The 14,766-nt window shown below is 44.2% G+C and overlaps 1 protein-coding gene across 1 annotated transcript in view; it reads left to right on the top strand.

Moving 5' to 3' along the window:
* Positions 1-14,766, top strand: part of LOC137379986 (protein SSUH2 homolog) — an 84,306-nt gene that overhangs the window by 48,829 nt on the left and 20,711 nt on the right. Inside the window, exons 5-8 of the mRNA XM_068051441.1 lie at positions 4,009-4,069; positions 6,864-6,988; positions 8,979-9,041; positions 10,609-10,694. Coding sequence (XP_067907542.1) covers positions 4,009-4,069; positions 6,864-6,988; positions 8,979-9,041; positions 10,609-10,694 — 335 coding nt within the window. The remainder of the gene's footprint in view (positions 1-4,008; positions 4,070-6,863; positions 6,989-8,978; positions 9,042-10,608; positions 10,695-14,766) is intronic.

Genomic DNA, 14,766 nt, shown 5'->3' with positions numbered 1-14,766 from the left:
ACGGATCAGACCTAAGTTCTGCAGTCCTGCCACAGCCAGTCGTGAATGGTGGTGGACAATTAAACAACTAACAGGAAGAGGAAGCTCCACAAATATCCCAATCCTCAATAATGGGGGAGCCCAGCACATCAGTGCGAAAGATAAGGCTGAAGCATTTGCAACAATCTTCAGCCAAACGTGCCGAGTGGATGATACATCCTGGCCTCCTCCTGAGGTCCCCAGCATCACACATGCCAGTCTTCAGCCAATTCGATTCACTCCACGTGATATCAAAAAATGGCTGAAGGCACTGGATACTGCAAATGCTATGGGCCCTGACAACATTCCAGCAATAGTACTGAAGACCTGTGCTCCAGAATTTGCCACGCCCCTAGCCAAGCTGTTCCAGTACAGCTACAACACTGGCATCTACCCAGCAATGTGGAAAATTGCCCAGGTATGTCCTGTACACAAAAAGCAGGACAAGTCCAATCCGGCCAATTACCGCCCCATCAGTCTACTCTCAATCATCAGTAAAGTGATGGAAGGTGTCATCAACAGTGCCATCAAGCAGCACTTGCTTAGCAATAACCTGCTCAGTGACACTCAGTTTGGGTTCTGCCAGGGCCACCCAGCTCCTGACCTCAATACAGCCTTGGTTCTAACATGGACAAAAGAGCTGAACTCTAGAGGTGAGGTGAGATTGACTTCCCTTGAGATCAAGGCAGCATTTGACCGAGTATGGCATCGAGGAGCCCTAGCAAAACTGGAGTCAATAGGAATCAGGGGCAAAACTCTTCGCTGGTTGGAGTCATACCTAATGCAAAGGAAGATGGTTGTGGTTGTTGGTGGTCAATCATCCCAGCTCCAGAACATCACTGCCGGAGTTCCTCAGGGTAGTGTCCTAGGCCCAACCATCTTCAGTAACTCACCTTCTGACTCCCCAAAGTCTGTCCACCATCTGCAAGGCACAAGTCAGGAGTGTGATGGAATACTCTCCACTTGCCTGGATGCACGCTGCTTCAACAACACGCAAGAAGCTTGCTACCATCCAGGACAAAGCAGCCCGCTTGATTGGCACCCCATCCATAAACATTCACTCCCTCCACCATCGACGCACAGTGGCAGCAGTGTGTACCATTTACAAGATGCACTGCAGCAATGCACCAAGGCTCCTTCGACAGCACCTTCCAAACCCGCAACCTCTACCACCTAAAAGCACAAGGGCAGCAGATGTGTGGGAACACCACCACCAAGTTCCCCTCCAAGCCACTCAACATCCTGACTTGGAACTATATCGCCGTTCCTTCACTGTTGCTGGGTCAAAATCCTGGAACTCCCATCCTAACAGCTCTGTGGGTGTACCTACTCCACATGGACTGCAGCGGTTCATCACCAACTTCTCAAGGACAATTAGGGATGAGCAATGAATGCTGACCTAGCCAACAACACCCACATCCCATGAATGAATAAAAAATAAATAAAACTTGGAAGGTATGAGTCTAGGTGGGGTAGAGGAACAAAAGGATCCCGGAGTACAAATACACCAAACATTAAAAGTTGTGCCACAGGCTTAACAAGCAAAAAAAGCAAACAAAGCACTAGGCTTTATTTCTAGAGCGATAGAATTGAAAAGTAGGTGAGTTATGTTAAACCTGTATTGAATCTTGCTTAGACCACTCTTCGAGTACTGCATGCAGTTCTGGTTGTCACATTATAAAAAGGATATAGAGGCACTGGAGAGGGTGCGGAGAAGATTTACAAGGATGATACCAGAAATGTGAAGGTATACGTATTAGGAATGATGGGTTTTTGTCCAGGTTCATCTGAGCAGCTCCATTACGCAGGACCCAGTGCTCCAAGGGATGTTCCCATGGATGCACACCTAGATAAACATCAACTGCTGCTGGAGGATCATCAGTCCGGTGAAAGACACACTTTGGTCTGCCCAAAACCTACTGCTCTTCTAGTGCAATGAGCTGTCCGCGACTGCCTATTACAGACTGGCACATTCCAAGGTCCAGGACTACATGCAGAGGGATGCACTAAAGCTCGGAGCAGCCGCTGCAAAGGCTCAATGGGAAAGGCCACTGTTTTAGGCCCCCCTCCCAATAGCCCACAGAGGGGCTGGAACCCCTGTAAAACCCCTCAGGCTCTATGCACCAGAGAATGTTTTTTGGTATGTAATTCAAATGTACATTGTAAATATAACCTGAAATGGCAAGGGTAGTGAGGCACCTAAGGTACAAGAACACAAGAAATAAGAGAAGTAGACCATATGGCCCATCGAGCCTGCTCTGCCATTCAATATGATCATGGCTCATCTTGGGCTTCACTTCCACTTTCCTGCCCGCTCCCCATAACCCCATATGTACTGTATTGAAAGAAACTGACCTTTATAGCACTTTCTGAAATGTCCAGTTTGAATTATTTTGTAATGTATTTTTTAAAATCTTCTGAATAAAGTATATTTTTGGGAAAAATGAACAGGTTGGGTCTCTTTTCTCTTGAGAAAAAAATTGCTGAGGGGTGACCTAATAAAGGGCTTTGATAGAGTGGATACAGCGAGAATGTTTCCACTTGTGGGAAAGAGCATAATAGAATCGATCAATATAAGGTAGTCACCAAGAAATTTGATAGGGAATTCAGAAGAAATTTCTTTACCCAAGGAGAGAATGTGGAACTCGCTACCACAGGGAGTGGTAGGTGAGTGTCCCATCACCCTCTCTGTTACCTCATCAAAAAACTCAATCAAGTTAGTTAAGCATGATTTATTTTTTTAACAAATCCATGCTGGCTTTCTATAATTAATCCACACTTGTCCAAGTGACAGTTAATTTTGTCCTGGATTGTTGTTTCTAAAAGCTCTCCCTCCATCGAGGTTAAACTGACTGGTCTGTCGTTTCTGGGTTTATCTTTACACCCTTTTTGAACAAGGGTGTAACATTTGCAATTCTCCAATCCTCTGGCACCACCCCGAAGTTTAAGAAGGTTTGGAATATTTTGGCCTGTGCCTCTGCAATTTTCACCCTTACTTCCCTCAGCTTCCTCGGATGCATCCCATCTGGTCCCAGTGTCTTATCAACTTTAAGTGCAGCCAGCCTTTCTAATACCTCCTCTTTATCAATTTTTAGCCCATCCAGTATCTCAACTACCTCCTTTTTCATTATGACTTGGGCAACATCTTCTTCCTTGGTAAAGACAGATTCATAGTTCTCTTTCAGTACTCTCAGTCATGCCCACTGCCTCCATGCGCATGTTTCCTTTTTGGTCCTTTTTCAGCCCCACCCCTCCTCTTGCTACCAGTTTACTATTTATATGCCGATAGCGAGGTGGGAGATCCTAGGAGAAAGAGTAAGTGAAGGAGAATAAGTCAGAAAAGGAAAGAAATAACAGAGCAAAAATAAGAGAGAGAGATTCCATAAAGTCACCAGCCATCCAGTGTTTGAGGGCAGTGCCAAGAAATTTTTAACATGTAAACTGGATATCAAAAAGCGGTTAAAATAGAAACTTGTTTCATAGATTAATACACTGAAGGCCTTCCAAGGCTTATCAATCTGTATCCAAACAAAAGTTAAGGGAATTTGTACCCCAGCAAGAGTGACTGCCATAAGAAGAGGAGGATGAAAGGGGAATTAGAAGAGATCTTTTTTGTTCCCTTTCTATTTTCTGACCATTTTCCTCCCCTTCTGTCCTGAAGATGCTGCCTGTTACCGGGTGCAGTTTTGTAGAGACTGGCAGCTCACCAATAGCTTTGCCAATATTCCATTTAGCATGTGAACCTAGACCTGGGGTTCTCAAATTCTAAACTAAATTCCAGACTTTTTATTTGGACTGCAGTTGAGAGCATTGCTGACCATCTGCTACCCCAGAATAAAACACTGCTGGCACTCTCAGACACTCATACTCACAGTGTAACTACTATATCACATCACTTTGTATGATGTGCAGCACTGTGTGTGGTACCTCGAGATTTATAAAAACAACGGAAAAATTTGATGGTTCATTTAACTTTCTCTTTCATTTCAGTATCGCCTAGATACCTTCACTGAATCCAGATCACCTGAATGGAAAAGTGAACCTTATCACAGTGAGTATGTCACATTTAGAGAAACCTAATTTCTCCTTAAACCTTTGTAGTAATATTGAGCACCAGATTATCACAATACCTAACTCACCATTGTAATTGTATCTGAAAGCCCAGTGTTCTTTTTCCTAAGTCCATTTGCAGTTCCTTAAGTGGCTCAACAAGTCTATCTAATGAGTAACTAAACCCCACAGATTAGAAAGGTCTTGGATGCAATCTTTGCCATTTGCTAAGTTAGCTGATCTCAGTAGGAGTGCTGTAATTGGCCTTAACGCCCCTGGATCAGGGAAGGAAAAGTGGCAATGAGGTCCCCTCTAGTCAAATAGCCTGCCGTTACTAATTGTTGAGGCCTACCTTGTTAGCAAGCTATTCAACTGGACAGGGCTTCATTATTATGAATAATGGTCACTTGAACAAATTAATGGAGAATGGCCAGTGCTAGGAAGGAATTAACACCTAAAGAAAGGGCCTGTGTACATGAATGAACATATCAAAATAAAATTACTCAGGTACTACTGCAGACTGCATAACCAAGTGAGGGCTTGAGTCTACTGGTGAGTTGCTATGCTTCAAATGGAAATGGTTGTGTATCTGTTGGTTCTATTTCTTTTGGAATCTGCCATGTTTACACTGCAGTTGTTGTTCACCTCATGCTGTGCACATTGATTGTTACATCTGTCTACATAACAACTGTCAGGGCTCATGACAATACATGAACTCCTTCGACATGTTTCTGAAAGAACCTGATAAGGTCCTGTGCAGCACCCATTCTTTTCAAATCTCTCTGTCCACACACAGCTGTTTAAAAGTTACGATCGTGAGCACTGCTTTTGTTTTCTGTCTTGGACCATTTCAGCATTCCTGGATTAGGGAGGGGAGCATTGGGCCAGGGTTGTTGGCTGCGATGAGCACTGCAGTTGAACTGTTTGTTGTTTCTCACTGATATAGACCATGGCTTTGTACAGCTGAAGCATAACCGACTCCCCTTTGTATTCCAGCCCCATTAAGCCTTTTCAATTGCTTATTGTCTTTTAATGATTCATATCCTTGAACTCCCAAATCTCTTTGCTCCTCTACAGTTTCTAGTTTCTCACCATTTAGAAAATACTCTGATTTATCTTTCTTGCGTCCAAAATAAACGAGCTCACATTTGCCCACATTCAGCTCCATCGGCCAGTTTTGACCACTCGCTTAATCTGTCTATATCCCTTTGCAATTTCGTATTCCCACCTGGATGGTTACTCCTATATTAGTGGCATCCAGAAACTTCAATATATTCCTTGATCCAAGTCATTAATAAATCTGTTGAAAGTTTGAGAACAGATCCCTGAAGACACCACTTGTTATATCACATCAATCAGAGTACCTACCCTTTATCCCCACTCTCTGGGCTGGATTCTATAGAGCGCTCGACATCGGGATCAATGGCGGGCGGGGGGTGGGGGGGGCGGTGGCATTAAGATGAATGTGGATGACGCCCGCCACAGACGTCGACAGGGCCTGGCCCCATATTGCTGGCGGCAGGGAGGCCTCATGGCAGCCCTCCCACCGCTTGGCGACGGGACCGCAATTTAAATATGTAAATAAATTACAATACCTGAATTAATTAATCTCCCGTCGCCTCCTAACGTCTCGCCACGACCTTCACCCTGGCGGCCGGCACTGCCTGGCCTTCAGATCCCCGTCCAGGGAAATGAGATGCAACAGTAGTGAGGAGGGGGGAGGATGTAAATTTCTCAGTGTGGTGGGGGGGGGCGGGAGCGGGGTCAAATTAGAGTCATGGGTGTAGGGGATGGTGGGAAGGGTTACAGTTTGAAATTTGTGCAGTTGACGGGGGTCCGGGGGGGGAGGTCAAGTAATTAATTTAATAGTTACTGGATGTGGGAGAGAGGGAAAAGATGTTTTTATTTATTTTCAATAACTCTTTCTTTAAATATTTAAATTTGCCAGTAGGGCTAACAGCTGACGCCATTGCCATGGATGGACAGCCTAACCCCTCCATGTGATTGTTCGCCAATTCTACCTACTGACCAATTTCCAACCCAGATCAAAAGAATTCAACCACATTAGTCCCGCATGACTTACACTTAAAGTCATGATGGCTGTCTCTGATCAGCTGATACTTGTTCAAGTGTTCAGTCACAACTGGGTTAAATCGCACAAGTGATGTTAAATTGACAGACCTGTAATTACCTGTTTTTTTCTCCAATTCTTTTTAAATAATGAAATAACATTAGCAAACTTCCAATCTAACAGCACGATTCTCGAAACAAGGTACAGACAATATTAGATAGCTAGGGCTACACTGACATGTGGAAGTGAGTTTTGTATTTAGGTTTGATTCTCAGGAAGCACGTGAATGAAAATCTATTTGTTTGCAGCTAGTACTCTGTGTAATGATTGAGATCACGTTAAGGTACATCATCATATCGCTTGTGATTGACATAATTCTGACACCTCGATCTTCCCCCGCAAAAGAAAAGCTCACATCGCATTTTCTTCACAAAGCTTTTATTCAGGCACTACTTGAATTCAGATTCCCAGAGCCTAGTGGCTGTGAGCAGGCTTCCTATGTTTGCACTGCTAAGCATGGCTTCTTTAACCCATGAGATCAACTAAGTATACAAACTTCCACTGGTGTCAAAAAGCTGGCAATGTAAACACTGGTGAGATTGCTCATATGCAGCAATCTCCTGGAGCCTGAGCTGAAACAGTGAGATTGTTAAAGCAGCAAAGGACAACACCTCATTAATTGTGATAAGAATATAAAGGTAATACTTTCCTCTCTCCTTTCTAGGTCAGATTGTTGATAATTATAGCTTTGGACCCCCTCCCCCTCCATGGGAAGTGGCAGTTGACATTCCAAAAATGTTTGAAAAGAGCAAAAAGAAAGTACAGGTGCCTCACACGGCGTCTGTAAAGGTATGGCAACTCGGAACAAAGGCCAGGCACTGTTTGGACTGACTGACCCAACAAATGTCAAGGGCTCGGTCAGGTTAAAGCTGACCCATGCTGTAAAATAAAGATGTAGGGCCACCAATGGGGAATTCATTCCCTGGCTCCAGAGGCAAAGTCACTGTAGCAACTAAGGCAAATGGCAGTCATGGGCAACATCTTGCGATTTTATTCTGGCCACAGGCATATAGCCTGGCACTGTGATTTGTATATTGTAAATCTACAGGAGCCTTCCTGTTACATAGGGGAAGGTTCATTGCCATACTTTAGTTAGCAATGGTACCTTAGCTTCTGATTGGGATAATTCCATAGTGGCATTTCAATTAAAGTGTTCTGAAACTATAAATCAGGAGTGATGTAAAATAGGCTGCCACTTTACTTTCTCTCATTTTACACTATCAAATTAGCTCCCTGGTGTCTCTACCATGGGTAAGAGCCCATGGGATCCAGGGCAATGTGGCAAATTGGATCCAAAATTGGCTTAGTGGCAGGAGGCAGAGGGTGATGGTCGAGGGTTGTTTTTGCGAGTGGAAGCCTGTGACCAGTGGTGTACCGCAGGGATCGGTGCTGGGACTCTTGCTGTTTGTAGTGTACATTAATGATTTAGACGTGAAAATAGGAGGTATGGTCAGTAAGTTCGCAGATGACATGAAAATTGGTGGTGTCGTAAATAGTGAGGACAATATAGATGGGCTGGTAAGATGGGCAGAGCAGTGGCAAATGGAATTTAATCCTGAGAAGTGTGAGGTGATGCATTTTGGGAGGACTACAAGGCAAGGGAATATACAATGGATGGTTTATCAGCCGAGGCATAGAATATAAGAGCAGGGAGGTTATGATGGAGCTGTATAAAACGCTAGTTAGGCCACAGCTGGAGAGCTGGTCGCCACACAATAGGAAGGATGTGATTGCACTGGAGAGGGTGCAGAGGAGATTCACCAAGATGTTGCCTGGGTTGGAGCATTTCAGCTATGAAGAGAGACTGGATAGACTAGGGTTGTTTTCCTTACAGCAGAGAAGGCTGAGGGAGGACCTGATTGAGGTATACAAAATTATGAGGGGCATAGATAGGGTAGAAGAGACTTTTTCCCTTAGCAGAGGTGTAAATAACCAGGGGGTATAGATTTAAGGTAAGGGGAAGGAGGTTTAGAGGGGATTTGAGGTAAAAAAACTTTCACGCAGAGGGTGGTTGGAATCTGAACACACTGCCTGAAGGGGTGGTAGAGGCAGGAACCCTCACAACATTTAAGAAGTAATTAGATGAGCATTTGAAATGCCGTAGCAAACAAGGCTACGGGCCAAGTGCTGGAAAATGGGATTAGAATAGATAGGTGCTTGATGGCTGGCACGGACTATGAACTTCCATTTTGAAGCTAGTGATAGGAGAACAGCCTCCATTTTAACACTGAGCATTAATAAAATGTTGAAAAGCCAAAGATCTTTCATCCGATTTTCATTGCACCAGTCTGGCTGGACATAGACCCAGTCAAAGGCCAGTTTCCAGCTCACTTTATCACCCAGGTCCTTTGGAGTAGTTTTTAAGAAGCCATTCAAACCTTTGATACTGTTGCTAAAGGAACAATAGACACCATATTGGACCAGCTAATCTAGCACAAACCATCCCTATTTTGAGAAACGATGCAGTCCTTTATATTATTTATGCCCAGTTTTCCCTTTGATTTCGCTCCTCCCTTACTCCTTTCTAGCAGGAAGTGGCTCATGTTGGGTATAGTCCCATGGGCACCAGCAAGCATGTTTCATGTCTGAGCCCAAATGTTAGGGAGCCTGAGAGTCACACCTCATCTAAGTGCAGACATATTATACGTAGCACACTGCGGTGCCTTCGGAAGATGAAAAGAAGGTCTTGCTTTCATTTGAGAAATTTCAGCAAATTTATCTTAACCAATTTGAGAGCTGGGAGGCAGCACTCACTTTGTTTGAATGTATTTTCTTTCAGGGCTGCCACAGATGCATGGCCATGGGTAAAGTCCCATGTGATAAGTGTGCTCAAACAGGACGGGTAAGTAAACAAAGAATAAACTCGCATTTATGTAGAACCTTTCACATCCTCAGAGCATCCCAAAGTGCTTCACCTTTTGAAGTGCAGTCACTGTTATATGTAGGCAAATAAACCAGCCAATTTATGTCCAGCGAGGTCCCACAAATGTCAATGAGACGAATGCTCCTTTATAATGTAAAGCTATTTTGGAGATGTGCGTTGAGGAATAAATGTTGGTTAAGACACTGGGAGAACTCCACTGCTCTTATTTGAATATTGCCATGGGAACCTTTATGCCACGTTGAGAGGTGGTCAGGGCCTCAGTTTAACATCTCATCTGAAATACGACATTGCAGCACTCCCTCAGTACTGCACTCAAGTGTGCTCAGGTCCTTCAGTGGGGTTAGAATCCATCACCATCTGACTCAGTGATGAGAGTTACTACACAGCTCCTCGCAAATACCAGGAGCACATATTACCAAATTCTGCACTCCCAGCTGCAATTTTACATCCACTCACATAAAATGGCAAACTGCATGTGTGCAATTTTGGAACATGCACTGCAATGTGTGTGTGCGTGCGTGTGTGTTTATGGATACCGAGTGAGGTCAGGATTGGGTTTGGGTTTAAAAACAAGAAATGCTGGAACCACTCAGCAAGTCTGGCAGCATCTGTGGAAAGAGAAGCAGAGTTAACGTTCCGATGAAGGGTCACTGACCCGAAACGTTAACTCTGCTTCTCTTTCCACAGATGCTGCCAGACCTGCTGAGTGGTTCCAGCATTTCTTGTTTTTATTTCAGATTTCCAGCATCCGCAGTATTTTGCTTTTATTTTTGGGTTTGGGTTTACCTTGCGGTAAAATAGCCTGCCAATACCCATTGTCGAAGCTTCTATGTGCAGTATGGCCAATTGGCCAAAGCGATGGAGGGTGCCAGGCACCTGTTATACCATACCCCAACAATAGCCAGCAATTTCAGGTGTTAATGGGGTACCAGCAGCCTCAAAATAGGGTTGGTAGTCTCACTGCCCCATTAAAAGGGGCTCACCTCTTGGTGTCCAAAGCATGCAATAGACGCCTTTTAATATTGAAATCGGGATCCAATGACATAAGTAGGACCCTGATTGCCATTTTAAGAAGGAACTGGTGATGACAGAGAAGAGGGTCAGGAGTTCCGAGACCCAAAAAAAGTATAGGCCACTGGTCCACTCTCCACAATCGCGACTCCCAATCCTGGTGACAGCAATATCCTGCTTTCCTTTGCCAAATCTGGCACTCTGTGATGCAGTGGCTATGTGGTGTCCTGCAGCTTGCCTGGCCAATGTACATGAGATCAGAGCCTTAAAATCACAGTATGGGGAATAGGATGGAAAGCCACTGGGATGGGTGGGCGACCAGCTCGCTCAGCCACCCAATAGCCCCAGTGGTCTCCATTGAGCCGAGTATGAAGGTGGGAGTACTTCACCTGGTCCCACAGAGCAGTCGCTTTTTAAGCAAAGTTGTTAGGTCATCAGTCTCCATGTCCAAGTGTATTAGGTGTTAATTTTGTGAAATATATTAAAGTAACACTGAGCCATTTTGTACCTACAGGTGAAATGCTGGGTTTGTTCTGGTAAAGGATCTCGATTTGGTGGTGATGACAGATGTAATCATTGTATGGGCAGTGGGATAGAAAGGTAAGGATGTAGCTTTGGGGTCTTAAGAATGCAACAATCGAGGTCACAGCACAGAGCTGGTTATTAATTGTATATTAATTGTGTTTAATTGTATGCAGGGGTCGCATTAACTGGGGATTCACTTGTGCCCCTATAAATAGAAACATAGAAAATAGCAGGAGTAGGCCATTCGGCCCTTCGAGCCTGCTCCGCCATTCATTATGATCATGGCTGATCATCCAACTCAGTAACCTGTTCCCACTTTCCCCCCATATCCTTTGATCCCTTTCGCCCCAAGAGCTATATCTAACTCCTTCTTGAAAACATACAATGTTTTGGCTTCAACTGCTTTCTGTGGTAGCCAATTTCACAGGCTCCCCACTCTCTGGGTGAAGTAATTTCTCCTCATCTCAGTCCTGAAAGGTATACCCCGTATCCTTAGACTATGACCCCTGGTTCTGCACTCCCCCATCATCGGGAGCATCCTTCCTGCATCTACCCTGTCAAGTCCTGTTAGAATTTTATAGGTTTCTATGAGTTCCCGCACACTCTTCTGAACTCCAGAGAATATAATCCTAACCGACTCACTCCTCATACATCAGTCCCGCCATCCCAGGAATCAGTCTGGTAAACCTTCGCTGCACTCCCTCTATAGCAAGAATATCCTTCCTCAGATAAGGAGACCAAAACTGCACACAATATTCCAGGTGCTGCCTCACCAAGGCCCTGTATAATTGCAGCAAGACATCCCTGCTGCTGTACTCGAATCCTCTCGCTATGAAGGCCAATATACCATTTGCCTTTTTTACCCCCTGTTGCACCTGCATGTTTACCTTCAGCGACTTGTGTACGAGAGCATCCTGGTCTTGTTGCAAAATCCCCTCTCTCAGTTTATAGCCATTCAGATAATAATCTGCCTTCCTGTTTTTGCTACCAAAGTAGATAACCTCACATTTAACCACATTTTACTGCATCTGCCATGCATTCACCCACTCACTCAACTTGTCCAAATCACCCTGAAGCCTCTCTGCATCCTCCTCACAACTCACCCTCCCACCCAGTTTTGTGTCATCTGCAAATTTGGAGATATTACATTTAGTTCCCTCATCTAAATCATTAATATATATTGTGAATAGCTGGGGTCCGAGCACCAATCCCTGTGGTACCCCACTAGTCACTGCCTGCCATTCGGAAAAAGACCCGTTTATTCCTACTCATTGTTTCCTGTCTCCCAACCAATTTTCTATCCATCGCAATACACTACCCCCAATCCCATGCTCTTTAATTTTACATGCTAATCTCTTATGTGGGACTTTGTCGAAAGCATTCTGAAAGTCCAAATAAACCACATCCACTGGCTGTCCCTCATCAACTCTACTAGTTACATCCTCAAAGAATTCTTGTAGATTTGTCAAGCATGATGCCCCTTTCTTAAATCCATGCTGACTCTGTCCGATTCTACCACTGTTCTCCAAGTGCCCTGCTATAAAATCTTTGATAATGGACTCTAGAATTTTCCCCACTACCGACGTAAGGCTGACTGGTCTATAATTCCTTGTTTTCTCTCTACCTCCCTTTTTAAATAATGGGGTTACATTAGCTACCCTCTAATCTGTAGGAACTGTTACAGAGTCTATAGAATCTTGGAAGATGACCACCAATGCATCCACTATTTCTAGGGCCACTTTCTTAAGTACTCTGGGATGCATAGCATCAGGCCCTGGGGATTTATCAGCCTTCAATCCCATCAATTTTTCCAACACCATTTCTCTACTAATACTGATTTCCTTCAGTTCCTCCCTCTCACTAAACCCTGTGTTCCCCAACATTTCTGGTATGAGATTTGTGTCCTCCTTTGTGAAGACAGAACCAAAGTATGCATTTAGTTGGTCAGCCATTTCTTTGTTCCCCATAATAAATTCCCCTGTTTCTGACTGTAAGGGACCTACATTGTAGGAGATGAGCTTCTGACCTCATATTTGTGCCTTCACTAAGACCACATATTTCCACCTCCGTAATATCGCTTGACTTCAATCCATCTCAGCTCATTTGCTGCTGAAACCCTCATTCATGCCTCCATTACCTCTAGACTTGACTTGGCTGGTCTCCCACATTCTACTCTCCATAAACTTGAGGTCATCCAAAACTCTGCTGCTCGTTATCTTTGTTGCCCCCCAAGGATTTATTCTTGGTCCCCTCCTATTTCTCATTTACATGCTGCAGCTCGGCAACAACATCCGAAAGCACAGCGTTAGTTTTCACACATATGCTGACAACACCCTCATCAGCAATCTCTCAACTTCTCCACTGTTGCTATATTATCAGACTTCTTATCCAACATCCAGTACTGGATGAGCAGAAATTTCCTCCAATTAAATATTGAGAAGACTGAAGCCATTGTTCCTGCTCCAAACTCTGTTCTCTAGCTACTGTCTCCATCCCCCTCACTGGCAACAGTCTGAAAGCAAGCCAATCTGTTCTCAACCTCGGTGTCATATTTGACCCCAAGATAAGCTTTCAACCTCATATTCATGCTAAGGCTGGCTAGTTCCACCTCCATAACATCACCCAACTTTGCCCCCATCTCAGCTCTTCTGCTGCTGAAACCCACATTCATACCTTTGTTACCTCTCGACTTAACTACTCCAACACACTCCAGGCTGGTCTCCCACATTTTTTTAGATTAGATTAGATTAGATTAGAGATACAGCACTGAAACAGGCCCTTCGGCCCACCGAGTCTGTGCCGAACATCAACCACCCATTTATACTAATCCTACACTAATCTCATATTCATATTCCAACCAAACATCCCCACCTGTCCCTATATTTCCCTACCACCTACCTATACTAGTGACAATTTATAATGGCCAATTTACCTATCAACCTGCAAGTCTTTTGGCTTGTGGGAGGAAACCGGAGCACCCGGAGAAAACCCACGCAGACACAGGGAGAACTTGCAAACTCCACACAGGCAGTACCCAGAATCGAACCCGGGTCCCTGGAGCTGTGAGGCTGCGGTGCTAACCACATTCTACTCTCTGTAAACTTGATGTCATCCGAACTCTGCTGCCCGTGTCTTAACTCCCACCAAGTCCTGTTCCTCTATCACCCCTGTGCTCGCTGACCTACATTGGCTTCCAGTCAAGCAATGTCTTGATTTTAAAATTCTCATCCTTTTTTTCAAATCCTTCCATGGCCTCACCCCTCCTTATCTCTGTAATCTCCTCCAGCCCTAAAACCTCTCCAAGTTATCTGCATTCTTCTAATTCTGGCATCTTGTACATCCCTGATTTTAATCACTCCATCTTCAGTTGCCTATGCTCCCAGGTTTGGAATACCCTCCCTACACCTTTCTGTCTCTCCACCTCACTTTCCTCCTTTAAGACACTCCTTAAAACCTACCTTTTTTACCAAGCTTTTGGTCATCTGACCTCATTTCTCCTTTTGTGGCTTTGTGTCATACTTTGTTTTGTAATGCTCTTGTAAAGCACCTTAGGATGTTTTATTATGTTAAAGGTGTTATATAAATATAAGTTGTCGTTGAACAGATTGAAACTGTGTAGTCTGCATCTCTGTAAATAAGTGCTTATAAAAGTGTGTAAAGATTGACTCCAGTTCTATCCTTCACCACCTAGCTTTCAGGAATATAACACTGATGATTCTTTCTGTCTGGTAGAAAGCTGAAATTTTATATCTCTTTTGTACTGCTCATGATGATCTTTCCTTTCATGTTGTGACCAAATTTGCAGTGAGACCCTTGGAAACAGCTGATTTTTAAAAATTCATTCACAGGATGTGAGCATCGCTGGCTAGGCCAGCATTTATTGCCTATCCCTAATTGTCCTTGAGAAGGTGGTGGTGAGCTGCCTTCTTGAACCGTTGCAGTCCATGACAGCCAGGGCTGCACATCATCACCGAAACAATATATAATGACATTTTGGCTGATAAATCTTATTGAGGGCCAATGTTCTCTGATATTGTGTTTAGTACTGGTTGCTCAGTTGATAGTAGGATATTCTGTTCCTATTAGTTGTGCTGAATTTGAACTGGAGAGACATTAAAACAGTGATACCTATGACAAAGGCACCCCA

Source organism: Heterodontus francisci, chromosome 19 (genome assembly GCF_036365525.1).
Source record: "Heterodontus francisci isolate sHetFra1 chromosome 19, sHetFra1.hap1, whole genome shotgun sequence".
Lineage (NCBI taxonomy): Eukaryota > Metazoa > Chordata > Chondrichthyes > Heterodontiformes > Heterodontidae > Heterodontus > Heterodontus francisci.
Note: the sequence above shows the minus strand (reverse complement) of the source record. Positions and strands in the feature narration are given on the sequence as shown.